Raw genomic sequence first — 26,671 nt, forward strand, 5'->3', positions numbered from 1 at the left:
TCGTGAGATGAAAAAAGTGGTTTAAAAAAAATAAAAAGATGATTAGGAAATGTATTTATGGTGTAACAAAATTATTTTTTTTTTTAGAAAAACTTAGCAATCCAAATAATTTTTAATAGCATCTAAGTATAGTATATTAAAAGAACAACCTAGGAAACTTCAATGCCTATATCAACAACGTTTCTCTCTTTTTTAAGTATTGTCAAAAAAAATGTATACTCCAATGTATAGAATACATCCAAACACTAAAGCAAAAGGTCAGCCATATGCACATTTGCAAAGAGAAACTAATAATATCTAGACTTTTAAAAATATTTTCACCTTTTAATTTTTCAATAACAATTATTTCCTATTATTATGTCAAATTAACAAGATATTCTCCTCGATCTAAAAAAAAGTGTAACTATGACATGAAATTTAACTAGGACCATATCTATAAAAAAAATATTTTCTTAATTACTATCTTAAGAATATTGATTTTTAGACATTATTTGTCCCAGATGTTATCAAATATTAAAGTTTAATAAGGGTTTTAGTAATAAACAAACAAATTGAGAAAAGTTGATGTTCGTGGATAAAGTGAAAAATAAGCTACACTATGAGGGGATTTATTGTAGTTAACTCTTAGAGATATAAATGCCTTTTTGACATTATCATTACACAATATTATAGTTAATTAATGAGTTAGGAGATAAAGTGAGGAAAAAAAATGTTGGGAGATAAAGCACAAAAAAAGGACTAGATGTGCCGTTACGGCAAAAAAAAAAAGAAAAAAGATAAAGCGCAAGAATGGCTATACTTTAGGGGGAGTTTTACTGATTAATAATATTTAATGTGAAGAATATGCTTCTCGTTGACTAGATTTGCGCTTTTACATGAGGCAGAGTTGCTTCAAATTAAATCCTCTATTTGGATTATGGGTTTGTAAAAGAAAATAGAAATGAAAACAAAATTAAAAAAGAAAGTGCAATTCGACTAAATAATTACCAATTACATTGAAAGTTCAAGAATTTGGTATTTTTTTTAAAATATTTGATAATTAGAGTTCATAGAATGTTGGGAATTTGAGTCATTGGGTCATAACTACAAATATTTTACCATTTTTGACTGATTAACCACCAAATGCACCAAAAAAAGGAAATTAGGGAAAAAAAAAAGGAGTGAAGTTAACAAAATATGTAAAGAAAAAGTAAGTTGGAAAATACTGGTTAGTAATTCAAGTGCTACATAGTTTTTTATCCTTTTCTTTTTATAATTGCTTCAAACAAAATTTCTTTGTTTCCATTTGATCACTTCACAAATTTTCGAAAAACTTTTCACCTTGAGATCAAGAAGCATAGAAAATGCAAAATTATACATAGTCAATGGTCAATAAGGTACGTAGCTTATCAAGTTGCAACATTGCAAGGTGACAATTTAGGTGACAAGAACGGGTTTGCGTAGAAATTAAGTAATTGATATAATTGGATTCACCTATCTGTACCAATACAAATAAATAAGTCAAAAATGATCCAGGTAACCCAAGCATCTATGCCCCTTTTTTTTAATTTTTTTACAAACTTATCTAAATTTATTTATAAACTCAATTATCAATTTATAGCACCCTTCGAGTTTTGACCCAATTCCTATTTTTGAATATTAATCAATAATACATTAATACCCATCAAGTCCAATTACAATTTTATCCCGCTTAATATGTTGCAATATCAATTTCTACTTGATAAATTGAACTATAAAAATACAAAAATTTGAACTAAATATTATGCAAAAAATTTCATGATTTTGATTTTGATTTGCAATTGCAAAGAATTACAATCATAGTACTCGGCATTGCCTGGATTGATCGGTACACATGGTACAATACAAGAAGAAATAAATGATCAAGAATCTGATCACATAATTCATGCTGAGAACCATGTTTTCATAACAACAAAATGTGGCTACTCCTTTTCCTGGAAGGGGGATAGGTTAATATCACTTTTTCCCGGCAAAAAGTAAAAATTTTAGTGACTGAGAAGTAGGGAATTTACCAGCAGAGAGCACAATAGCTCAACAGTACCAGCTATCCAAACTATAGCATCTGATCAGTATTACACCAAAGAACTAGGCTACTAGACATTGATAGAAAGACAACAAAACCAAAAGAGCCCGCCATTCATACTTTCACATCTTCACCTGCTTCAGTTACCATTGGGGAAAGCCCAACTCCATGAGCAACTCCCAATTTTCATTCCGTCTAGGAACGGCTGTCCAAGAAACAACCAATTCTCAGAAGCCATCAGTGATATCAAGTACTAAACGTGCATGTTTCTTCTCAAAGAAAAAGTCCTTTTTTTTTTCTCTCCATTGATCAAGAATTTCTTTTGACAAGAGGGGGATCAGAACAAAAGCTTCATGTTGACTTAGTCCATTCCATGCAGCTTTAACTCAAAAAGCTTTAGATGGTAATATGCAATATAGATGTAGCATCTTCCTATTACATTCAGGTTTGCTGCCATTTCATCAATTCAGTTGTATTTTTTTCAACTGGACAATGAATGAAAACTTCGATTCCTCAGCTTAGTTTTTCTGCACAATATGTTTCGGTGACTTTTTTCGAATCAAGCTTCGATTTTATGAGTCATTTATGAATACACTGATACATCCTCTAGATGCACTTGTACTTTCATGATGGGAAATGCCGAATGCTTCACATTTCAGACCAAAGAAAGAATCCAGGATGCCTCCTCAGTTGCTTCTTGCACAGAAACAAATCCCAAACTGCCAAATCTCAGTGGAAGTCCTATATCATTCGAAATAAGATCCGCGCTTCGACCTGCAAAACAGGACCAATTCCTTCGTTTCCTCACACAACACTTCCAAATCCCTCACCAAACTCCTTGATTCCTTTTCCCTGGTGCTTTACCCCTGCAAGTCTGCAACCAAACGTGAGAAACATATTCCAAGGGTCTATGTTACAAGTAGCAGCCATCTCCAATTTTCTATGTTGCTCTGACTAAAATACATAGATGGAACTGATGAGCGTCACAGAAGATTTCAGAAATTCGGATGATATATAGATTATTCTCATCAAGATTATTCCAGATCAACTCCAAACAGGGGAATAAAAAACATGGAGAGCATATTAGAAGAAACAGCATGTGATAGACAATGTCATGACCATGCTTGTCGCTGCAATCACAAGAGAATTCTGAACCTACAAATATTCAATTCAAGGAACACATGAATAGCACTCTAAAACTATCCTAATGAGTGGAATCCCCCTCTGCAAAATCAGCACCATAGGCTTCATTATTGTCATCCAATAAAGGAAATACTATCTGCTAAAATCAAACTAAAAAATTCACTTCCTTTGCAAAAAATTCATCTATCCAAATGCTTGGGTTTCATAAGTACATTTTTTACATTTGCATCCCTCAAGAATATCTTCACATGTCAATCATCCACCTGCAACAGTACAGAAATATATTTCACTACCAATGAACAAACAAGAACAAAGATGGTCAATTTGAAAAAGATTTCGTGGAGGATTTTAACTACCTCAAATGAATTGTTCGCATGCCCTCACTCTCCTTTCCTTGTAAACTTGCTCTGTGTACCCTGCTTCCTTCTGCTACCATTTGGCAAGAAAAATTGCTAAAGTAGATCTTCAGCTAGCCAGGAGGGAATTGGACCTTCAACTCCAGTAAATCTGCTAAAAAGAGATAAAACAGAGTGATTTTCCTGGTACAGAACTTTTAAGAATTTTTTAAACCATCTAGGAAAAAATATGCAATAATTTACCAACTAGTCCAAGCTTAGGCCTCTTTCGGGAGTAGCAGTCAAAACAGAAGCCATTGCATGTATAATCAGGGCGAATATAACAGACACATTAAATACATGAACTCTATTGAATATATCTAGATACGTGTGATATATTATACGTCAATTATAGGGATTAGATAGCCTGATTATTAGCCTTATTATCCTAGTTTAATTATAGGAAGTAGATAGCTAATTATTCTAGCTTGATTTTAGGATCTTGATAGCTTGATTTTAGGATCTAGATTATTTCAATCTTGTATATATATGTCAGTTGTACTACTCACATATAAAAGGGAAGGAATGTCATCCCAAAACAACTTCCTCTCTTGCTTCTTCTCTTTCATGGTATCAGAGCTAGTGAGAAAAAAGAAATTCGTTTTCTAATCATCCCACCCGGTGATTTTACCCGGTGATTTTCTTTAACCCAATATCATTATGTCTACATCCGATACATCTATAACATCTACATCTAAATTCACAACTCCTCTCATGGCCAATCCATCTATTACTGGTTCTACTATTATTACTACCGAAAAACTAAAAGGCCGTAACTACTCTACTTGGGCTGCTAACGTTGAGCTATGGTTTATGGGACAAGGATATAAAGATCATCTTACTACTAAACCTGATGATACTATGACTGATCCATCCAAGTGGGAGCGAATCGATGTTCAATTGTGTAGCATGCTTTGGCAGACCATTGATTCTTCACTAAAGCAAATTTTCCGTCCACATAAGACTTGCTTTAGTGTTTGGGAGCAGGCCAAAGCATTATACACTAATGATATATCTCGAGTTTATGCTATTTGTTCTGATTTGATGAGTCTCATTGCACCTCGAAAACTTGATATGCCTATGAGTTCTTACTTAGGCAGAATTCAAGGGGTCCTTTCCGATTTCAATGAGTTGCTACCCCCTGCTGCAACTCAACAGGAACAACTCTCTCAGCGAGGTACATTTGTTATGCTTTTGGCTCTCTTTGGATTACCTGCAGAATATTCTACCATTCGTGATCAGATTCTTGCTAGCCCCACAATTCCTACTTTGTCTCAAGCTTTTTCACGGCTGTTACGGCTCCCTGATGAATCAAAATCATCTTCAGAGACTATCGTTGTTGATTCATCAGCTTTGGCATCTCAATCCAGGCAAAGAGGAGTCGTGGACGTGGCCGTGGTCGAGGTGGTTATAATGGTAACAAAAATCGACCCAACTGTGACTATTGTAAAAAGGTTGGCCACACAAAAGATCGGTGTTGGCTCTTGCATGGACGTCCTCCCCAACAAGTGGCAAATATTGTTCAATTTGAACCTTGCCCAAGTTCAAAACCAACTCTCAAGCCCGAGTATGAAGATTTTGTGAAATGGTTTACAGCCAAACAGTCTTCCACACCTACTGCCTCAGTTGTACACACTAGTTATGTTAGCGCGTGTGTCTCTCAATCTCCATCTCTTGGCCCATGGGTTTTAGATTCTGCTGCCACAGATCATATTTCTGATAATCCACAACTTTTCTCTTCACTCCATAGTTCTACTTCCCTACCCAATATTACTCTTGCTAATGGCTCACAAACCCAAGCTAAAGGGATTGGCAAGGCTAACCCTCTACCTTCTGTGCCTCTCGATTCTGTTCTTTTTATACCCAATTGTCCTTTTAGTTTAGTATCTGTTCGTCGTTTGTATCGTTCTCTTAACTGCTTAGTTACATTTGATGAGGAATCTATAATTTTACAGGATCGAGGTACGGGGCGGACGACTGGCACAGGGCGTGAGTCTCAGGGACTTTACCATCTGTCTTTACCAACACCAGTATCTTGTTCTGCCGTAGATGATCCTCTGCTAATCCATAGGCGTTTGGGTCATCCAAGTTTAAATAAATTTCGAAAGATGGTGCCATCTATTACTATGTCTTCCTTAGAGTGTGCATCATGTCAGCTTGGAAAACACACTCGTAGTCATTTTCTGAAAAAGGCTAATAGTAGAGCTCAATCTCTATTTTCTTTGGTCCATACTGATGTTTGGGGACCGAGTCGTGTTATTTCTACTTTAGGTTTTTAGTATTTTGTCACTTTCATTGATGATTATTCTCGTTGTACCGGGGTGTTTCTTATGAAAAATAGATCTGAAGTATTTTCTATTTTTCAAAGTCGTCTCTAAAATTCAAACACAATTTGGTGTTTCCATAAAAATCTTACGTAGTGATAATGCACATGAGTATTTCTCCACCTCTTTCAAGTCCTTTATGGAGTCTAAAGGGATCATTCATCAATCATCATGTTCTCACACCTCACAACAAAATAGGATTGCTGAAAGGAAAAATAGACATTTGGTTGAAACAGCACGTACTTTACTTCTTCATGCAAATGTTCCGTTACGTTTTTGGGGGGATGCCATTCTCACTGCATGTTATTTGATTAATCGCATGCCATCATCTGTCCTTAAGGATCAAGTTCCTTACTCTCTTGTATATCCTAATGCTCCACTATTTTCTATTTCCCCTCGTACATGGCTGTACATGTTTTGTACATGATTGCACTCCTGGAAAAGATAAGCTGTCTTCATGTGCTGTCAAATGTGTATTTTTTGGGTACTCTCAAACACAAAAAGGGTACAAATGTTTTTCTCTTGATCTTAGACGATACAGCATCTCTGCAGATGTTACGTTCTTTGAGTCTACTCCTTTCTTTCAGCTTAACAAGTCTGAGCATTCTACAATCACAGAGGATCTTCCTGTTTCTACTTATTTTGTTCCTCTTACTCATGACACTGACATTAGTCAGCCTCCTAAAGAGTCTTTACCTTCACCCGCATCACCACCATTGCTCACTTACCAGAGACGCAATGTAAGGAATTGTCCTACTACAGTTCCAGATAATGGTGTTGGAGAATCTGCTGATGTCCCTGATGCCTCACGAACTATTCCAAGTTCGTCACCTACCACGATCTCCTCTCCAGCCAGCCCACCCATTGCTGTCCGCAAAGGTATTCGTTCCACTCGCAATCAATGTCCCAACTATACTTGTCTCAATTATCAGTGCGTGTTTTCATCCTATTATGCCTTTTTGTCCTCTTTGTCGTCCATGTCTGTTCCTAAAACTATAGGTGAGGCTATGTCCACTCTGGGTGGCGTCAGGCAATGATAGATGAAATGGCTGCTCTTCACTCTAATTCCACTTGGGAGCTGGTCCCACTCCCACTTAGTAAATCAACTGTTGGTTGTCGTTGGATTTATACTGTTAAAGTTGGTCCGGATGGTCAAATTGATCGTCTTAAAGCTCGTCTAGTAGCTAAGGGTTATACTCAAATTTTTGGTCTGGATTATACTGACACCTTTTCTCCAATGGCCAAGATGTCTTCTATTCGTCTCATCTTATCTCTTTCTGCTGTTCATCATTGGCCTTTGCACCAATTAGACATCAAGAATGCATTCCTTCATGGTGCATTGCAGGAGGAAGTTATATGGATCAACCACCTGGTTTTGTTATTCAGGGGAAGTCTAGTGGAATGGTTTGTCGACTAAAACGTGTACTCTATGGTCTCAAACAATCTCCTCGGGCTTGGTTTGGACGCTTTCGTGATGTTGTCCAAAAATATGGCATGATTTGTAGTGAGACTGATCATTCAGTGTTTTATCGTCATTCTTCGTCACAAGGTAGCATTTATCTTGTCGTTTATGTCGATGGTATTATTATCATTGGACAGGATCATGATGAAATTGCACAGTTAAAGAACCACCTTTTTGGCCATTTCCAGACGAAAGATTTGGGCAAGCTTCGTTATTTCTTGGGTATCGAAGTTGCCCAATCCAAAGAAGGCGTTGTTATTTGCCAACGAAAATATGCATTGGACATTTTGGAGAAGGCAGGCATGTCAAATGCTAAGCCTGTCGAAACTCCAATGGATCCCAATATTAAATTATTTCCAGGACAGGGGGAGCCACTTAAGGATCCTGGAAAGTATCGTAGGCTTGTGGGACGGTTGAACTATCTTACAGTAACACGTCCTGACATATCTTTTTTTATCTCAGTGATCAGTCAGTTTTTAGATTCCCCGTGTGATACTCATTGGAATGCAGCTATCCGCATTCTCAAATATATCAAAGGAGCACCTGGCCAAGGATTGTTGTATACTGATAAAGGAAACATGCAAGTAATTGGTTACACTGATGCAGATTGGACAGGATCACCTATTGATCGTTGTTCTACCATAGGCTATTGTATTCTGGTTGGTGGCAACTTAATATCTTGGAAAAGTAAAAAACAAGATGTGGTTGCTAGATCCAGTGCTGAGGCTGAGTATCGAGCCATGGCTATGGCTACCTGTGAGCTAATATGGCTTAAACAATTACTCAATGAGTTGAATTTGGGGACTAGTGACCCAATGAAGTTGATTTGTGATAATCAAGCTGCACTCCACATTGCCTCCAATCCAGTCTTTCATGAGAGGACTAAGCACATGGAAGTTGATTGCCATTTTGTTAGAGAAAAATTGATCTCCAAAGTTATTGAGATGGGTTTCGTTAATTCAAGTGATCAACTTGCAGATTTTCTTACCAAGTCCCTAAGAGGTCCTCGTATAAAATATATATGTGGCAAGCTTGGTGCATATGATTTGTATGCTCCAACTTGAGGGGGAGTGTTGAATATATCTAGATACGTGTGATATATTATACATCAATTATAGGGATTAGATAGCCTAATTATTAGCCCGATTATCCTAGTTTAATTATAGGAAGTAGATAGCTAATTATTCTAGCTTGATTTTAGGATCTTGATAGCTTCATTTTTGGATCTAAATTATTTCAATCTTGTATATATATCTCAGTTGTACTACTCACATATAAAAGGGAAGGAATGTCATCCCAAAACAACTTCCTCTCTTGCTTCTTCTCTTTCAAACTCTAATAAAAAAGTAAACCAAGATTGCGAAGAGCAATAGTAAGCAGTAAGGATAAAACTATAGTTTACTAAATAAAAGAACCCAAACTACTAAATGAGTATATTCGATTCGAGGAAATAGGGATTCAGAGACTATTGTTTATTGAGATAAGTTTGACCAATAGGATTGAGAAGAAAGAAACCTATCTCTATGGGCTACAACAATTCAATCTCTAGTCCGGGCCAGAAAATGAACAGAACACTAGTGTATAGGAAAGCTAATGCATGGGAGTACATAACATGAAAGCCACAAAGAATGAAAATAAAAGCATGACAAGTAATAGAAGATAACATATGGCTAAAAATAGCGGCACTCAGGACAGGATCGGATCAGCTTACTTGCATGTGACACCAGTGCCAAGATGCATTTATTTCATTTTAACTGCCCAATCCACATAAACTCGACCAGATGCACCTAATTTATTTTATAGCCCCACATACATCAGCATCTACAAAATCATTGCCTAAAAGCCAACCCATTTTATTTCTCTTTCTCGTTTTCCAAAGCATACAGATACCAGATACCAAAACAAATGAAACTAGACATGAATTAAACCCATGTCAAAGAGAACCAAATATAGAATCTTTTTTGACACTCTGAGACACATATAACCACTCCGCTTTCATCATATTCACAATCATGGTTTCAAATTTTTGCATTGCAGCCTTTGTTCCAGAATCATAGATACCAAAACTAGCTACAATCCAACCATATCAATGCAATGTGCTAGCAAATGAAAGCTATCACTCAAATGGACTTTCATATACTAAGAATGAATTTGCCTAACCTTGAAATGCCCATAGTCTATTTTAAATGCTAATGCCTGGAACAAATTCGAAGCAAACTGGAAAAGCACTGCAAATTCAAAGAAGAAAAAGAACAGACCATAAAACCACTGAAAATTCAACTAAGAAAAAGTGGCAGACCACAAGTATTTCGCTTGAGGCAATGCTTTGTGATGCCTTGGAATGGTGCAACTGTACTTGTCTGAGGCCTTCTTTCTCCGGCTATGTTTGGCGTGTAAGAAGTTGCTTACATGATAATTATTTTAAAAAAGATCACTAAGATCAGCCTCTATGATATCAAATTGCACTTAAGCTAGCTAATTAACAAGCATGAGTAAAAGTAAACCTGATTTATGCATTTGATCTTTAGCTCCATTGATGATATAACCATCAAGGAAGTCAGTCAATTTAAAGCAACAGTCCCCGTAATCAATAGCATTTACGAGAGCTATATAGCATAGCCTTTCACGTTATTAAGTGTCCTAATACAAAAGTAAAATTTAAGGTATAGCAACTCAGAGATGATGCTGTAGGAAGAATTTTGGCTCAACTCCAGAAAAGAACGTGAACTAACAGATGATTTTTCTATAAACTCAATCCAACTTTCTCATTAGATTTAAAGAGATTTACAGACCTTGAAATTTGTGTTATAAGATGATTAGCTCGGTTACCAAGAAAATTTCAAAGAACTACTTGCTATCAATTATGCTAGATTTAGAATCTAGGAGAAAGAAATAGACAGTCTTGTATAAAGCATAACAGCCGTATTAATTACTTAGTAACCCGTTACTATCAGATTGATGTTATGTGATGCAATAGCAATGAGATTTTTCCCCGTTTAGATACAGAAATGAGATAGGAAATTATATCAACATCAGACCATGGTCTTGTTCTCTATAATGAGAATATGCAGCAAGCTAGGACTTAATCAATTTTCTGGTACTTGATGTGTAAGAAATAGGGATTACCTGCTCGGCAAAAATCTGACCATATATGAGGATCTACTCCTCTGGTACTTCCGTCAACAGAAGATATAGGGGGTTCTCAAATTCCATAGGAATTCCTGAATGGTTTATAAAACAGAAATTAATTCAGTAGAATAAGAATTGTCTAATTTGTCAACATATGGCATTCGGTTGGTCATATATATTTGATAGCTAACAAGGATATTTGGATTGAACGTCATTAACTTTAAAATCAGATAAAGCCCACACACCTAGAGTCTAAAATGTCTGTACCTCATAGTTTTAACGCAACTGGTTGATCATTATCCTGTTTAGCAGACAATAAAAAAATGAATTGAATAAAGCCAGTTACCATAGACTGACATGCATTGGTGAAAGTTATCAAGAAAACTATATCCAACACTAACAAGCTAAAAACAATAGCAATCATGTAGGTCCCACAGATTCAGATATCAAGAAATGACTCAACTCAGACATCAAGAAATGACTCATTAGTTTCCCACAAATGAAAGATGCATAATTTCCTGAGTATCAAGATAAAGTATACTTCTCAAGATAATTTGTTAAATTCTATAGAACTCGTGTTAGCTAAACAGCACCATATACATTTAACAGTTGCAAAGAAGTTTATTTTCTATCTAACAATTCTGGCTTCAAAGTCACGCCTGTAAACATCAAAGAATACTATCTCAAAAATGCCCACAAAAAGGTGAACACAAAAAGAAATAATCACCTGCCATACTTGCTATATAAATTCTCAATTGCTACAGGAAAGCAACTACACAAATTTCCTTTTCAATAGTTCAAATTTCCAAAAACTTTCCAATTGCCGCCAATCCACAAACCCCCAAAATTTCAAGACTGCAGAAAAAGCCCAAAAAAATAAAGAATCTAAAGAGGTTCACTTTAAACTACACATTTCTTTACAAAAAAAAAAAAAAAAAAAAAAAACTCTGAAAAGGATATGGGCCAAAAGAAAAAAAAGGAACTAGTAATGAATATGTCAACGAATTAGAAGAGTTTCTGTGTGTGTATAGGCTGGGAAAAATTATTTACAACTGCCAACAATTTCTACCGACTATCAAATCAAAAACCATTTTTCTTTAAACAAAAAACAGCCAGAAGAACACGCAAGATTTGCATCCAGAACCAAGAAAGGTATACATAATTCTGCATAGACAAACAAAGCCATTCAAGTTTTGAAAATAAAGCTCATAATTCCACCTTAAATCATATATTGAATTCGACCAGAAAATGTAAAAACACGATAAAATTACATGTTTTAATCTGTAAAAGCTTCAATTATGGGATTACATGTAAGAATTCTCCATTTGTACGAGATAAAAGTATCTGAAAAAACATTTGCAGAGACTAAAATAGTTATTTCTAAAGTCTAATCACCTCGCATTTAAATGGCAGCACCGAAGAGAAGATTCCTCGGCCATGATTAGGAATTCAGAATCACTTGGAAAAGTGAAACCAGCTCTGTGATGTCTGGATCCTTCAATTTATGCACAAAGACTCGGAAATTAAGAGAGATTGACAGTAAAATCCCCAAAAACGACACTGCTATTGATCGGAATTGATAAATGATGGAGAAAATTGAGATTAAACCACAGATAGGGATTAAATCAAGCTTTCTTTCTTTCTTTTCGTGAAATAAAGAGCTGCTAGAGATAATGGAGGAGAAACACAATTGGATAGGGATATAGAGTGAGCGCTTCCAACGTAAAGAGAAAAAATGGAAGAGGCAATGAAAGGAGGGAAGAAGGGAAAGAGAAAATTAAAAATTTGCTTGGAAAAGTAATTTATACTCAGGAAAATTTATTTAGCCACAGGAAATATAAATTAATTTACAGCCGCCCAGACTATGTCGTTTAGAGCGTTCTTAATAATGGCTTTTTCCTTTTCTGCTGCACTAATGCCACAAAAGGCCTAAAAGGATTGTCAATTTTGCAACATAAATAGAATTGCACTGCCTGTCAAATGGCGCGTGTGATAACGACCTTCAGATCCTGGTTTCCCATCTCCAGCTGTTCTTGCTGAATTTGTTCTACAGAACTCACAAGAGAGTTGCAACAATTTTCCACCTCAATCATTTCAATGGTAGTACTTTCCCCTAAACAAAGAGGGACATCTTCCAGCAGCAGACAGCTATGCAAAACCAATTTCTCAAGACGAGAAAATTTATCAGAATTATAGGCAGTCCAACTGCAAAGATTCAATGTTGACAATTCCAAGAATCGGAGATTAGAGAATTCCCCTTCTTGCATTTCCCATTTTTCCCCCATGAAGGACTTCTTTAATAATTTAAGCACTTCAAGATTGGGCAACTTTCCAATTGTTGAAATTTCACTCCACGACCATTTATTGCGTGAGAGAGTGAGCTTTTTCAAATTCATTGGGAATTCAAACTTGCAGCCGTAAAAGCGATGCAACTGAAGTGATTCTAGTTGATTCAAACTGTCCAGCTTGAGAATCCCAGTCCGTTTTCCACCATCTGCATGCACGCATTTTAGCCTGCGAATGGTTGGTAGCTTTTTCAGTATCTTCTGCAATTGTTCACCAAAGCAGTCAATTGCAAGGCTCAAAGTGTCTAAATGATCTAGTTTGGGTAGTCTTCAATGTCGAGAGTGGGTAACGTAAAACCACTCGGCGGAAATGCTCTATTCTTTTGATATCTCAGTGTCGAACCACCCAGATCCGGAAGCTCTGTTCTCCTTAGATGTCTCAGTGTCTTAATGTTCCAGATAGTATTAGGCAACCCAGCAACAGCATTGCCCCCTACCAGAAATGTATGTAACCTTGAGAGGTTGTCTATGGCAGATGGAATGGATGCTGAATACCACAAGCTAATTGCCAAGTATCTTAGGTGCACAAGCAATAATAATTCGCTTGGAAAATTGCAAGAAATACGCATGTCCCTAAAATCTAAAACTCTAAGAAGTTTTGATTTTAGAAACCAAAAGGGGCCATCATGCAGCTCTTCTGAATCCGTACAAGCATAACCAAAGGAGAGCAAACAACGTAGTCTAGGAAAAAATGGCCTGGACATCTCAAGCTCCTTTCCGCTCATCGAATGCATACACAGTCGGTGGGGGCTGGGTCCAGTAGAAGTAGAAAGGTCATCACCCCAATTTGAAATCTGTAGAAGGTCATTACTCCCATATGAAATCTGTAGAAAACTTTCTTTTTTGGCCTTTGCCACAACAAACTCATGTACTAAATCATGAAGTCGGCAAATTTTGGCACCAGCAAGAGTTCTTTGTTCGGTTACCATTACCAAACTTCTACCAATCAAATCTTTCAAGTAGTCTTCTGCCACATCATCTAGACTCTTCCCTTCTATCTTTTGGACAAATCCTTCAGAGATCCAAAGCCATGACAACTTTCGGACAGGAATGTCTTGGTCTTCTCGAAATGCACCTATGTAAAGAAGGCATGGCTTCAAATATTCAGGTAAATGAATGTAACTCAGCTCCAATGGTTCAGTGCTATTAGAAGTGTTGGAATTGAGGCTGTCTGCAAATTCTTGCCAGCAGTCTGGCTCAATTCTTGAAAGAATTCCAGCAAAAATGACAACTGTGTGAGGTAGCCCCTTGCACTTATTTGCTACTTGCATTAAAACTTTGATTAGTGTTGGAGGACAATCTTCTTTGCCAAATATCTTCCTCAGAAGCAATTCAAGACACTCTTTACCACTAAGATGGCAGAGATGGTGAGACTTGCTATTAGATTTAAATTGCAAAGACAAATTCTCAATCCTGCTGGTGAACAGAATCCTGCTTCCATTTGCATCGTTTGGCAACGATCTTTCCAACAAATTCCATGCCCCAATGTCCCACACGTCATCCAAAATGATAACATACCTATTTCTCTTCAAAAGCTGGAAGAGCGTCACAACCAAATCATCTTCATGCATCTTAATATATTGATCATGACTTCCACTACCACTACTGGACAAAATTTGAACTAACAAATTCTGCTTGCTGTATACTTGGGAAATAGTACACCAAGCACGGAAATGGAAGTGGCCTAAAATTGAAGGGTGATGGTAAATTGTGTTGGCTAATGTTGTCTTACCAAGTCCAGCCATACCCACAATTGAAACAATATCTAGTTGGTTTGAACCCCTGGTAAGCCCATCTGCAATTGTCTTTACCTCTTCATCAAGACCCACCAGAACTTCATTCAGGTACTGAGTTGTGATTTGAAGTGAATAGAGTTGTTGGCAACTCTCTGAGCTTCATCATCATTCCTGATGCTGTCAGAGACTTTAAGGGCCTCAGTCTTCGTATGCTTGATATCTCCAGCAACAGTATCCAAACATTCAAGTCTATCCCCAAGCGCAACAGAGTCGATGACAAACTCTGCCTTGTAGGCCACCTCCATAGCACCATCCCAAAGAGCTTGAAATTTCACGTTCTGGTTGCGCTGCTTTGCAATTTTCTGTAGGAAAGATCTTAAAAATAAAAGATCTTCTTGGATTATTTGGATTTGATCCTTTGGGGAAGCAATCGAACCGGCCTCAGAAGTTGCTATTTCCTGGAGATTCTCTAAGAAGAAATCAATAGAGCCCAGCTCGTTAGTCCTAGGGAATCTGAGTGATGATGATGATGGAGGATGCGTTTGTGCAACTTCTTGCATCACAAATTGGAGCTCTTTCACCAAACGAGAAATTGCAAGATCTGTTCCCTTTGCCAAGCCATGTTTTATTTCATTCACTGAAATGGAGCAAATTACAATTCCTAAATCAATGATCACAACTCCAATATGATCCTTCATTTTGTCAGGTAGAGCATTGAAATTCTCTTGCTTCACATGAAGAAGGATACTGATTGACTTTACTCCCTCATGGAGATTCAGAATATGGTCCGGCACAGGGACCATAAAAGTGATGTGAAAATCTAGTATCTGCCTAAGAGCACCAAGGAGAGAGTCAACAAATTCCGCCACTATATACTTGTTCTTCTCTGGAACAAAAGTGAGTGGTGACCTTGATAATTCTTTTGAAGCTTCCATGACATGTACAGAAGACAACTGCTGTTTGTCGCCTTAGTTTTGAATGCTGCTACTATTTGCTGACCATGATAAATACTCCGGATTGGGATTGGGGACCCCAATTAATGGTTGCCCGTTGTTCATATTAATATTGAACTTGTTTCCTTAAAAACTAAAAACTAATAATAATAATAAAGGGCTAGGACTTAGGGCATGCATACATTTGAACCAAAAAAAAACACAAAAACTCACGTAGTCCTGGATTTACGTGCAAATGAATAGTAGAATGAGTTGTCCTTGATCTTTTGCTGAAACATGTAGCTACACTGCCATTTGTTTTGTTCAGAGAAAGGACGAAGGCATCCCTTTCTTGTACTTAATAAGATGATCATTCACAATAGACAGCTGCCATTCATCCATCCTTAAATGATCAGTCTTGATTCGTTCATGAATCCATATTGAGCTCACAAGAAGTTGTACCCTGGAAAACTAACCAATGTCATGATCATGCGAAATGCTACAAAAGAGCAGCCCATATGTAGATTCTACTGGGACAGACAGAGACTGCAATCTCCTTCCTTGGCCACAGAAGCTATGTTTTCAGAACCGGACCGGATAGCGACTCGGCCGAGGTCAGGGGTCAGGGGTCAATGGGTTCGACCGGGGGTCGATAGGGGTCGAACCGGATGACGTCATAAATAAAAATTATTTAAAAATTAAAATATTATATATATAATATCTAATAATATATTGATATTAATAAAGGCATATTCATATATATTTGATGTTTCAAATATATTTAACAAGAAAATACAAAGAAATTAGAACAATCAAGTAGCAATTTATATTATTTAATAAATATTAACAAGTTTAGAATTAAAATTATGAATTTAATTGAAAAATAACATCAAATTTTAGGACAATATTTATAAAGTATCAAATATTTGAGCTATATCAATAAGTTTTAACAATTTAGGGGGTCAAAACATAATATTAAAAAGTTTGAATTTTTTTAAAAAAAAATTACTGTTGAACCGGAAAAACCGGTTTTTTCCCGGTCAAACCCGGTCAAACCCGGTTTTTGACCGGCTTTGACCGGATTTTAAATTTCCGGTTTTCTAATGTGACTCGGACCGGCTACCTGGCCGGTTTCCGGTTCGACCGGTTCGACCGGCCGGTCCGGTCCGAGTCTGAAAACAGAGCACAGAAGTAGCTAGAAACGATTAATGTTTCCGATACATCTAACCTCTGACTCGGGGGAAAAAAAAAAAGAAGAAGAAAAACATTGAACTTGAAAATATGAGGGACCTGAGAATGAAGTTTTACTACCAGCAAGAAGCCAAGAAACTAGTGTAGGCCATGGGATGATTCGTCAGTTTCAATTCCGTGCCACCTAGCAGTTCCGAAGGTGGAACTGGAAACCGAGGTTGTTAATGCCAAGTATCGATAACGAACATGGATGGCGAAACTCAAAAGCATTGGTTTTACATGCCTTAAACGTGCCAGACAACAGACTCCCACCCTGATTAAACTAATAAGATGGTTTAATTGTCATTGCGTGACCTTTTGGCGACCTTACAACTTAAGTACCGTGTGCATGAGTATAACGTACCATATCCTAATTCTCTTGATCAATCATTAATCAAATGGGGATTTCATGCACAATCACACTGTCCAAAACACAAATACACACATAGGATGAACGGAGATTGGAGTATATGGTATAGAGCATAGAGTATAGTGGTCCACTTTGTCTATGGGAGGGGTAACAAGAAAAAGGGAAAAGGCCAAATGGGGAATGAGGTTGCATGGCCTTGAACAAGACTTCTCAAATAAGAACATCTAAGCCCTGTTAGTTTGTTGCCCCCACACTCCACATGTCTTTGTTTCGCAGATAATCACTCCCTGTCTTCTTCTTTTTCCCCATAAATACTACTACTCCTCCACATTCTCCTCAATTCATCCCCACCTCCTTCGAACCCTTCATTCTCTTTAGCACTTTTTCCTCTTAATACATACAACTTCTATCTCTTCTTTGCCTGGCTGAGCCTTTTTCTTCTAAAGTCCATAAACATGGCTCTTAAGAAAGGAACAAAACATGCCGCTACTCAAACGGCGGCCCTCAAACAAATCCTCAAAAAGTGTTCAAGTTTTGGAAGGAAGAATACTGGTCATGATCACGACAATAGCCTTCCACATGATGTCCCAAAAGGCCATTTTGCAGTATATGTTGGCCAAAATAGGACCAGATACATCATCCCCATTTCTTGCTTGGAACACCCGGAATTCCAGAGCTTGTTACAACGAGCTGAAGAAGAGTTTGGCTTCAACCATGAGATGGGCCTCACCATTCCTTGTGATGAAGAAGTTTTTTGCTCTCTATTTTCCATGATGAGATAATTAAGGTAGCTGATGATGCAAGATGGAGTTTCTTGTCGTATGTAGAGGTGGATTAAGGTTTACTATAACATGGATGATGGGCACCACCGGTTACTTAAGCTGAGTAGTTTAGTGCATGGGATATCCATCATCTGACCACGTGGAAACTAATTGTCTGGTTTTTTTTCATTAGTGGAGATCTGTATATACACGAATTTGGAAATTGGAAATTTCTCTTGTTTGTTATAGTCTAAGAGACAGCAGAGCGGAGATTTCCAGATTTCCGTTTTTTTCCCCTCTTCATATGTATACGAACTATGAAGTTGCGCCAAAACTTGACCATTTGCATTATTTTTTTTGGTGAATTCTTTCAAGGCTCATGATTCAATCTAAAATTCATTGTTGGTCTGAGGTTATGAAGTTCCACCGCGGTAGTTAGCAGTAACATGATAGATACTTGCTTCAGTTAAAGTACGTACTTGATCAATCGTCTGCATTAATCTGCAATCAAGGAACTAACCAAGACATGCATGAAATGAAAGCACACTCTGTATCATTACATAGTTGTCGAAACTTGTTTCTCTTTCTGGTTCGATCATTTGGTACAAAAAGTTGAAGATTGAAACGTGTTCTGAAATAAATGTTGGGCTGCATTCGATTTTGGTGGTTATATATCAATTTGAAGAATCGCGCGGGCACTAAGAATAGTATACAAGGTAAGCCAATAATATTCCCATGAAGATTGTAGAGCTCAAAGATATTTACTTACGTAGACATAATATCCTGTAAACCATGTAAGTCATTGGTGCACATCTTAAACGGGAGCAACGTCCTTATGCTTACAGTCTTTGATACAATAAACTGAATACACCTACCAAGTTTTTCAAAATAATTTTTTTTTATTTTGTTTGTTTTAAAGGAGATATTGAGTCTTGGAGAAGGGAAAAAATAGAAGAATTGAAAGTCGAACAAGTGATCTCATGATCTACGAATGGTTGAGTTAGATGATAAATTGAAAAGAATTATAAATAAGAAATTTTGAATTCAAAATCTCTCGTTTAGAAAAAAAAATTGACCTTACGATCAACTAACTAATGATATATTTTTATTTATACAATTTCATAATCAACTAACTAATGGCTTACTATTATTTACACAAGTCTAACACACAAGTATGAAGAGTTAGCTCAATATAGCCAAAGGCCTCAACATAAAAAAAAAAACTTGTTTTTTACAATATGCACCCTCGCATTACAGATGTAAGTATATACTAAGATGAATGATATACAGTATACACATTCAACTATATTGAGCAACTAACCAACCTTTTGATGCACCACAAAGTTTTTAGTGTCACTTTGACAATTACTTTCCGTGGACTTGCAAAACCGATATTTTTTCGTAGTCTATGACATGCAACTTGAGTGGGTCAAATCCCATTTTCCTTTTCATAAAAGAAAGCGAAATACTTGAAGCTACATAACTTGGACTTGCACATCATCATCATCATGGTGTAAAATGAATTACGTACCAATAAAGTCTTTGCTTCTTATCCTTTTGAAAAAATGATAATACTATATATATAAAAAAAAGCCATTATGATATTTCCAATATCAAAGAAAAAAAAACGCCATTATGGAAAACTAGGTTTTCGATTGAAAAAAAGAAAAGAAAAGAAAGAAAGAATGTAGGGACGTACTCATCAATTCTCTTATAATTGAAAAACAAATAATCCGACATTGAAATTCTTTTTGTCCATTAAAAACTTTATGGTACAATAAATCTATAAGGAGGCTACTGATTTTCCCTATTTTAAGTGATAATTTGGCGTTCAAAAGGTCCCATAATATGTATGCTGATTGCCCCCCGCAACCCGAACCAAAAGAAATAGTGATGAAGACGGCATCTGCAAACTGCATGATGGTTAACGCGTTTCTTCGTTCTAATTTTTCCATGTCAATGAGAACATTCAAGTCTTTACTGGCCCCTCCAAGCTATTGAGTAGGCCATTTTTTAGCCAATTATTCAATCCCCATTTCGATCCACCAGCAACTTATTTCCATCCACGCAGCCAGCTACCTTTCTTGTCAACCACTAAATTAGTTTGTCATATCCGGAACCAGGGATATTGCATCCCACCCAGCTTTGGCCAAGTTCTTTGTTTTCAGTTCTTACACAGCTTCTCTATGCATGGATATGAACAAGAGAAAAACTGCAAAATGTTGGAGTTGACTTCGTTATTGCGGACAACTAGTATGAGAAAGACGTAGCGTCTCTTGATCTGTCTGGTATTGAGGAGATAGCAACTGATTAGTGTTTGTAATTAATAAGGGTCAATGGTTAAGAGAGGCCTCAAGTACTCTACTTAATTCTTTGTAAATTAAAAGTGGAATTACTTTGAGAAAATGTCTAAATACATAGATGTAATAAATACGAATATGTGCATGCATTCACGTAGTAAATTCATCGCATCTTAAGTGTATTATCGAGTGTTTGAGCAATCCTTAAAAAAAAAAAAAAAAAATATGATTGATTGACTGTGACAGTTAATATCGCACTTAATTAAGTTTGATTTTTTATTTATTTATTTTCATTTTCTTTCCCCTGCATGAGTTTTAAGCAATGGCTTTTGGTCTTGCAGATCATCATTAAGCAAGGAAGTCGATTACTGAGTTTTATTAAGTAGAACAGAAGTTAGGTTAATCAATTCCATCAATCATCAAATATTGATTGGGCATGGTTGTTTCATAAATCGACCAAGACATGTTGGAAACATATTCTGCCTTGCACATGCAGTTGGGACCTCCAAATGGTCCCCTAATTCAATGGTTTGATTAAGTTCACACAATTGAAGATTAAGATTTTGGTCTCTGGATTTTTGATTGGACGTAAGACCTAATACTACTATTAGGGTTTATTGACGGAACCGCGAATTAAGCAAATCCCGTAGTAGGAATTAGACGCTGATCAAAAACAATTTCCCTTTTGATGAATTGAACGAGACGCAGAGCACGTGCTAATAAAACTCTGATTGATAAGAGAGGCGTTAAACCCTCGCATCATCCTCCAGTGATCATTCTTCAAAAACTAGGACGTGTTGATATGTCCCAAACACTTGCTTAATATCAGCTTTAATTAACACTTGCTTAATTAGTTGCTTTAACGTGTGGACTATATATATGGTTTATCAGTTGTTTTCTTCATTCTGTTTGGCAGTTATCCTTTCTTCTTTGCTTTATTTATCCACACAACCCAGAAATATATATATATATATATATACACACACACAATTGAGTTAACTTTTAATAATACTAGAAATACGAAATTTGAGTTTTACTTGACCTTTCACTAATTCACTTAACTCGTATCTTACAACTAAACTAGATTTGGCATTAATTTTTTAAAAGAAAAATGGCGGGTGATATTGACATTTCTAGAAAAGCTTTGTGTGGTTCTTAAATCCTAAGATTCAGTCGAAATGGAACTTAATTAATTAGACTTGAGCAACTGCGTCGGAGCTTTTTTTTTTTTAGCAACTGCGTCGGAGCTTTTACATACTTATTATATACTCCCTCCGTCCCACTTTGATAGTCCTGTTTTCCTTTTTTGTCTGTCCCAAATTGTAGTCCACTTTCCAATTGAAGAATGTAGTTGTATTTTACTTTTCCTAAAATACCCTTATTTAATGTAAGTTGTTGTTACTATAAACTTACCCCATTTAATGAGAGTTGATTCTTTTTTTACCATCAATTCAAGTTCCCATAAAATTGTACTCTATTTAATGTGAGGGTATTTTAGGAAAATAGCAATCTAAATTTACTTTTCCAACAAAATTAACTACTTTTTCTTAAACTGTGTGAAAAAAAAACAGGATTATCAAAGTGGGATGGAGGGAGTATATGTTTTTAACTCTCAATCACCTTAAGCTATGATGTCATACATTTCATTTTTTTTTTTTTACCAAGCAAGTTAAGACTTTTGTGGTAATAAACTAACCCGAATCCCGTGAGAACCCCAAAAGCCGGTATCCCTTGAGGTCTCACAGGAAACTAATATACTACCCCAATCCCCCTAACAACCCCGATGTGGGACTGAACCCCCAAACAGGGCAGCTGCTACTAGGCCTAAACTTAGAACCCACAAAAGTCATACATTTCATGAATATATATATATTGGAAAGTCAAACCAAAGGTCCAAAGCAATCCACTGTAAAAGTTGAATTTTCTGTTCACACAAAACCCAAAAAAGTCTTCTCATCGGGTCAAACAAGCATTTTCAGTAGAAAGAAAGCCTATTCAACGCATAAATCCCCGTTATAAAATAGTAGTCAATCTTTTGAAGTCATTGCGATCACCATTAGTGGTCCAGCCATTTATCTGAAATTGACATCTTTTGTAACTTCACCGTCGAAATTTCTGACTTCCATACCCAAGTCAACGTCAAGTGAGACAATTTTATTGGCCCTCGGTCGCCGCCCAAATGCCAAATAAAATAAATACGTACCTTCCGCGCACTTTGGAGAGCCAAAGCCATTGATCGCTACTGCCCAAGAACTTCAATTCGGAGAACACTTTTGTTGTGCTAGAAGACTAAAGAAAAATTATACCAAACGTTTGGTTGGTTTTTTGTGAGGTGATGGACTAATGGTGTACTGTTATATGTTCCGGCTCAGCCGCCTCTGATACAGATGAATTTTGACAGTCCCTTTCTGTGGGCTGTGCAGTGTCCCTTTCTTGTTTGTGAACTGTGAATCAAACACTTGGGATGGATAGGATTTGATTTAGGCTGTAGGGGAGTTCTGTTGCATCTAATTCATAGTATGACTACTTGTACTAGGAAGATTTGTATTAGTAATGTATACACAATTCTGTCTTGATCGTCGGGCTTTTCATCGACACCACACAATCTGGAGAATAATACTAGCACACTATTAACTAACGTTTTTTGCGATTTTGCAATAAAGAAGTGGGAATGACAGATGTGCGAATTTCAATCTTAGAATTGGTTGGTGGAACATTAGGATTGGTTTGTGGCGACTAGCTTTGTGCTCATTGTCACACAAGAAAGAAAGGGTACAACGGTATTATAGTAGTATAACAAAAGAAGTTGACCAGATAAGGAATTTTCTTCTTTTTTTTTGTGGTGGGGGGGGGGGAGTGGTTGGTGGGGTGGTGTGGATCGGGCAAATGGACTTGAAAAATCAATCATCCTGCTGCATACAAATACAGTGAGTGAGCATCAATAGACGGACGAGGAACCGTACAATCCAGGCTATACCTCGTCATAGTCTTCAATCAGTAGACGAAAGAAGAAAGATTTCTCAATAATGGAGAATTTCAAGCAATAATGTCTGTTTTGGTGCACACTGGGCCGAAAAACATCTCAGTCAGAATTGCTCCATATCATTTGAAGAGCCATGACTTGGCTCGGGTTCCAATTAGCATAATTTAATGTCTCCTTCAAAGGTAGTTCAATTTGTCAGAGACACAAATAATCTGCCTAATGGCCGCTCATTCAATATAACCACGAAGTTTTGGATCTTCCAACCAGAAGGCAGTGAAAGGTGTTTTTGTAGCAGCAGGGGCAGCGATTAATGAAAGGGTACACGCAATTCTGGATTATCAACTGCGTTTCACCACCAAAAACCAACCTCTCCTCCACGGCCTTGCAATCCTGATAATCATTCAAACTCTGGATCCATCCTTTTCAAAAAGCTCATTGCATTGCTCGCTATTGCGTCCGCACAAGTAATTACGAATGGAGGCAATTTGCTATTTCCACGTTACAGCGGAATACAACTTCCCACGTTGACTTCTTTCGCTACATTACTAACAGACAGCCAATCGATTTGGTTTACATCAAATTTTAGAATCAGCTAAAACGGAAGCGTAAATTGGAAAACCATTCACGTCTCTAAATGAGCACTAGCCAAGTTCAAAAGCGTACATAATTTTTAAGGTCTCAAAGGCCGAATATTATCCTATACCAAACTGGGCTGCTGAACATGGCTTTGATGATCTCCCTTGCATAACATACGAGCTTTGACGCTCTTAAGATTACAATCATATTCTGGAATGATCACCTCCTTACAGGTGGCACAACACCCCTGCCAGGTGGAGCTCCACGACCAGCAGCCTGAGCCTGCATAAACGGATGGCACAGTCAGGCAAACTTCACTCCACAAAACTTAATTTGTAACTATCTATTTCTCCAACCTAATCATTTTACATGCTCCGTAAAACTACATTCTCATCGTTTTACAGTATTTGTTAGATCCTAGTTCTAGAGTGGCCATCCAGCATTGCCTTTTCTTGACAAGAGATCATAATGCATTTCAGAGCTTACAGTACAGAAATGGAGTGTCATTCCTAACTTTTAGATTTAAATAAATGATCTTGGAGTATAAGATGCAAAAGTCACGAAATAGATCTTACCCTGGCTCTCATGGCCACAGCACATCCCCGTCCAACGCCAAGTGCTGAACCCTTGCCCTTCAAAAGATAATATAAAAAGCGTAAGCAAAGCTGTGATGGTCACAAATACACTCTAATACACATGGGCAAACTGGGAAAGCACCTTGATTCTAGCTTCTAGACGTTTGAACATTGGAGCATTCTTAAGCATATCTGGAATCACCATAAACCTGATAAAAATTTGTTTTACTCGTGATCAGAACTCAGAAAGCAGTTGAGAGAATCAGAAAACATTTTATATTACACTTTCTATACCTGACTTTGCTTCCTCGAATGAAAACATGCTCCAGTTGTGATACCTTGCCATCCTGTAAAGAAACAGACCAAAATTAGTCTTCCACAAGACTAAAAAACGCCAAAAGGGCACAACATAACATCTTAATCCAATGAAACTCTCTCTAATAGGCAGTCAAAAACAACTGAAATCTTGAAGCTAATTTGCTTCAGTTCAGAGGTTTAAAAAAGAAGATATCAGGATTGAGGCGGCTAAAGATGTAAATCATATCAGTGCTTCAAAGATCCTTGCAAGGATAAGAGACCGTTCAGAATCTATCAAAAATTCAAAAAGAGATCTTATATTCTGTAGCCATTGGTGTAGAAGAAATTATATGGCACTGGAAATAATTGCTCATGAATGTCAAAAATGACAGGTCCAAATTCAATGAAATTATCAAGGGAATACTCTTAAAACCAGCTGTCAGTTAAAATAAGTACGATAAATGAGCATCCACAGGTCAAAAAGTTCCTTACAACCCCAACCCCAACTAGTCCGACACACTGTGAACTCTAAAGCATGTGTGCAGAAGACACTTAATTTGTTGTAAAATCTGAGACGTGCATCTGACACCTAAAGGACACGTCATAAAATAAGATGCTTAATTCTATAATAAAAACACATATTAAAGACCTTACCCACAACAACAAAAAAAATACACATTAAAGAACGGTTTTGCATGTAAGATCAAAGAATTTTAAAAAAGCAAATACACGACTAGGAATTTAGTTGGATAGAATTCTGTTATTTGAGAACATATTGCCAATAATAGTTTAAAAATACTTATGCCACAAACATGAAATTCTTACTAGGAAAACCTATATACATCATTTATGAGCACAAATACAACAGACTGTCCACGTGTTCTGAATAGCATTCACCACCCAACCCATGTTACCTCCTTAAAGAGTGAATAGATTTCAGTTCCAATTTACTAACATCCCATATTTTCAATTTTCCTGCCACAGAAAATCATCGTAGGCTTCCGCCCATCATGCATTGGAATCAAAGTGAAAGAAAAAGGTCATTAAGAAGCTCGAAAGCAGCATAAAGAAACTTGAAACAGAAAAGCACTTTCACAATTCTTAATGAAGGGCAGAATAACATTGGAACGAGAGTACCTTAGCTGTGAAAGTGATGTTCTCGAGCTGGCAATTCCAATTGTCTTCGCATTCAACCATGCTGCCTCTGTAGAGCTCTCCGCTCTTCAGCTCTACGCTCACGATGTGTCCTGTGGCTTCGTGTAGAAGCTTCACTGGTATTCCTAAGCTACGACTCATTGCTATTTGTGACGCCCCGAAAAAAAAATGAGTTTGAGAACCCGGAAATTTTCTAATTTTCTAGGGTTTATTTTATTTAATCGTCCGCCTTTTCTACATTTTCTTGATTAGAAAAATTCCCCAGATAAAGTTTATGAGCAAATATAGTTTTTAGATGATTTTTCTAGTATCGAATAGATTTTGAGAAATTAAAAGCGTATTTTGGACGTGGGACCCGCTAGTGCGGTAAATGCATTATATTTTTGACAACTTGTTGGAATTTTGTATTAAGTGATATTAGTTTACAATGTGTTAAGATATTTGTCTTGGAGAGACAAAAAGATAAGTTTTAAACCTAAAGGTGACAAGTGTCACCATTGTATTGGAAATAGCTTAAGAGTTACTATTCACTTTTTTTTACTTTTGACCCATTTGAGTTAAATATCTTCAAAAATCACTAAAAATTCACCATTTCTTACCCTTGGATGGCCGGCCCTCTTAGCTCAAGAAGGAAGAAAGTTTCTTCAACATTTCAAGCTTCCAACTAGCTTAATCTTCCAAAATCAATCGCATAAATTAGTTTTTACTCCATACAATCTTGCCTTTTTGTGTTAGTGGTGAGTTTGGTGAAGTTTTTGGAAGAGCTAAGGTGGTCTATAACTCCTTTTCTCTTGTTTCCTAGGTAAGTGATGGTTGAACATCCTACACACCTAATGATGCTTAAGTGATGCTTAATAGTAGCTAAAGTGATGGATTATGTGAATTAATTCTTGATTTGAAGTGATTTGGTGAAGTTT

General features: G+C 36.8%; 4 protein-coding genes across 12 annotated transcripts; 1 reads left to right on the forward strand and 3 right to left on the reverse strand.

The window, feature by feature from the left end:
• Positions 1 to 3,124: 3,124 nt before the first annotated feature.
• LOC113702222 (putative late blight resistance protein homolog R1A-10) lies at positions 3,125 to 15,579 on the reverse strand. 9 transcript variants are annotated; one of them, XM_072059406.1, is made up of 6 exons: positions 11,890 to 15,579; positions 10,762 to 10,795; positions 10,492 to 10,586; positions 9,665 to 9,769; positions 3,541 to 3,691; positions 3,125 to 3,447 (listed from the first exon to the last, which is right to left on the reverse strand). In XM_072059406.1, exon 1 carries the CDS (start codon positions 14,582 to 14,584, stop codon positions 13,094 to 13,096), a length of 1,491 nt encoding a protein of 496 aa, XP_071915507.1. In that variant the 5' UTR covers positions 14,585 to 15,579; the 3' UTR covers positions 3,125 to 3,447; positions 3,541 to 3,691; positions 9,665 to 9,769; positions 10,492 to 10,586; positions 10,762 to 10,795; positions 11,890 to 13,093. The 9 variants fall into 9 exon arrangements, with proteins under 9 accessions (XP_071915507.1, XP_027079109.1, XP_027079111.1 ...); XM_027223308.2 differs by lacking the exons at positions 9,665 to 9,769; positions 10,762 to 10,795 and adding an exon at positions 9,526 to 9,593; XM_027223310.2 differs by lacking the exons at positions 9,665 to 9,769; positions 10,762 to 10,795 and adding an exon at positions 9,526 to 9,593 and having other exon boundaries at positions 3,541 to 3,694.
• On the reverse strand, positions 14,680 to 15,510 carry LOC140011326 (putative late blight resistance protein homolog R1B-17). The gene has a single exon (XM_072060119.1). It carries the CDS (start codon positions 15,508 to 15,510, stop codon positions 14,680 to 14,682), a length of 831 nt encoding a protein of 276 aa, XP_071916220.1.
• Positions 15,580 to 17,477: 1,898 nt separating the features above from the next.
• Positions 17,478 to 18,210, forward strand: LOC113702367 (protein SMALL AUXIN UP-REGULATED RNA 9-like). The gene has a single exon (XM_027223544.2). The coding sequence runs from the start codon at positions 17,563 to 17,565 to the stop codon at positions 17,887 to 17,889; it is 327 nt and encodes a 108-aa protein (XP_027079345.1). The 5' UTR covers positions 17,478 to 17,562; the 3' UTR covers positions 17,890 to 18,210.
• A 5,457-nt stretch (positions 18,211 to 23,667) lies between these two features.
• LOC113700427 (small nuclear ribonucleoprotein SmD3b-like) lies at positions 23,668 to 25,910 on the reverse strand. The gene is made up of 5 exons (XM_027220864.2): positions 25,737 to 25,910; positions 24,597 to 24,649; positions 24,445 to 24,511; positions 24,303 to 24,359; positions 23,668 to 24,009 (listed from the first exon to the last, which is right to left on the reverse strand). The coding sequence occupies exons 1-5, from the start codon at positions 25,893 to 25,895 to the stop codon at positions 23,947 to 23,949; spliced, it is 399 nt and encodes a 132-aa protein (XP_027076665.1). The 5' UTR covers positions 25,896 to 25,910; the 3' UTR covers positions 23,668 to 23,946.
• Positions 25,911 to 26,671: the final 761 nt, after the last annotated feature.

Source organism: Coffea arabica, chromosome 7e, assembly GCF_036785885.1.
Source record: "Coffea arabica cultivar ET-39 chromosome 7e, Coffea Arabica ET-39 HiFi, whole genome shotgun sequence".
In the NCBI taxonomy this organism is placed as follows: domain Eukaryota; kingdom Viridiplantae; phylum Streptophyta; class Magnoliopsida; order Gentianales; family Rubiaceae; genus Coffea; species Coffea arabica.

What these genes read in the sequence shown, in the direction of transcription:
- LOC113700427 (XM_027220864.2), bottom strand. Translation starts at nt 25,895, where the DNA reads ATGAGTCGTAGCTTAGGAATACCAGTGAAGCTTCTACACGAAGCCACA. An exon ending in ATTCGAGGAAGCAAAGTCAG is followed by an intron (nt 24,512 to 24,596) that starts GTATAGAAAGTG and finishes AATTTTTATCAG; the next exon opens with GTTTATGGTGATTCCAGATA. An exon ending in CTGTGGCCATGAGAGCCAGG is followed by an intron (nt 24,010 to 24,302) that starts GTAAGATCTATT and finishes CCGTTTATGCAG; the next exon opens with GCTCAGGCTGCTGGTCGTGG.
- LOC140011326 (XM_072060119.1), bottom strand. Translation starts at nt 15,510, where the DNA reads ATGGAAGCTTCAAAAGAATTATCAAGGTCACCACTCACTTTTGTTCCA.
- LOC113702367 (XM_027223544.2), top strand. Translation starts at nt 17,563, where the DNA reads ATGGCTCTTAAGAAAGGAACAAAACATGCCGCTACTCAAACGGCGGCC.
- LOC113702222 (XM_027223303.2), bottom strand. Translation starts at nt 14,584, where the DNA reads ATGGCTGGACTTGGTAAGACAACATTAGCCAACACAATTTACCATCAC.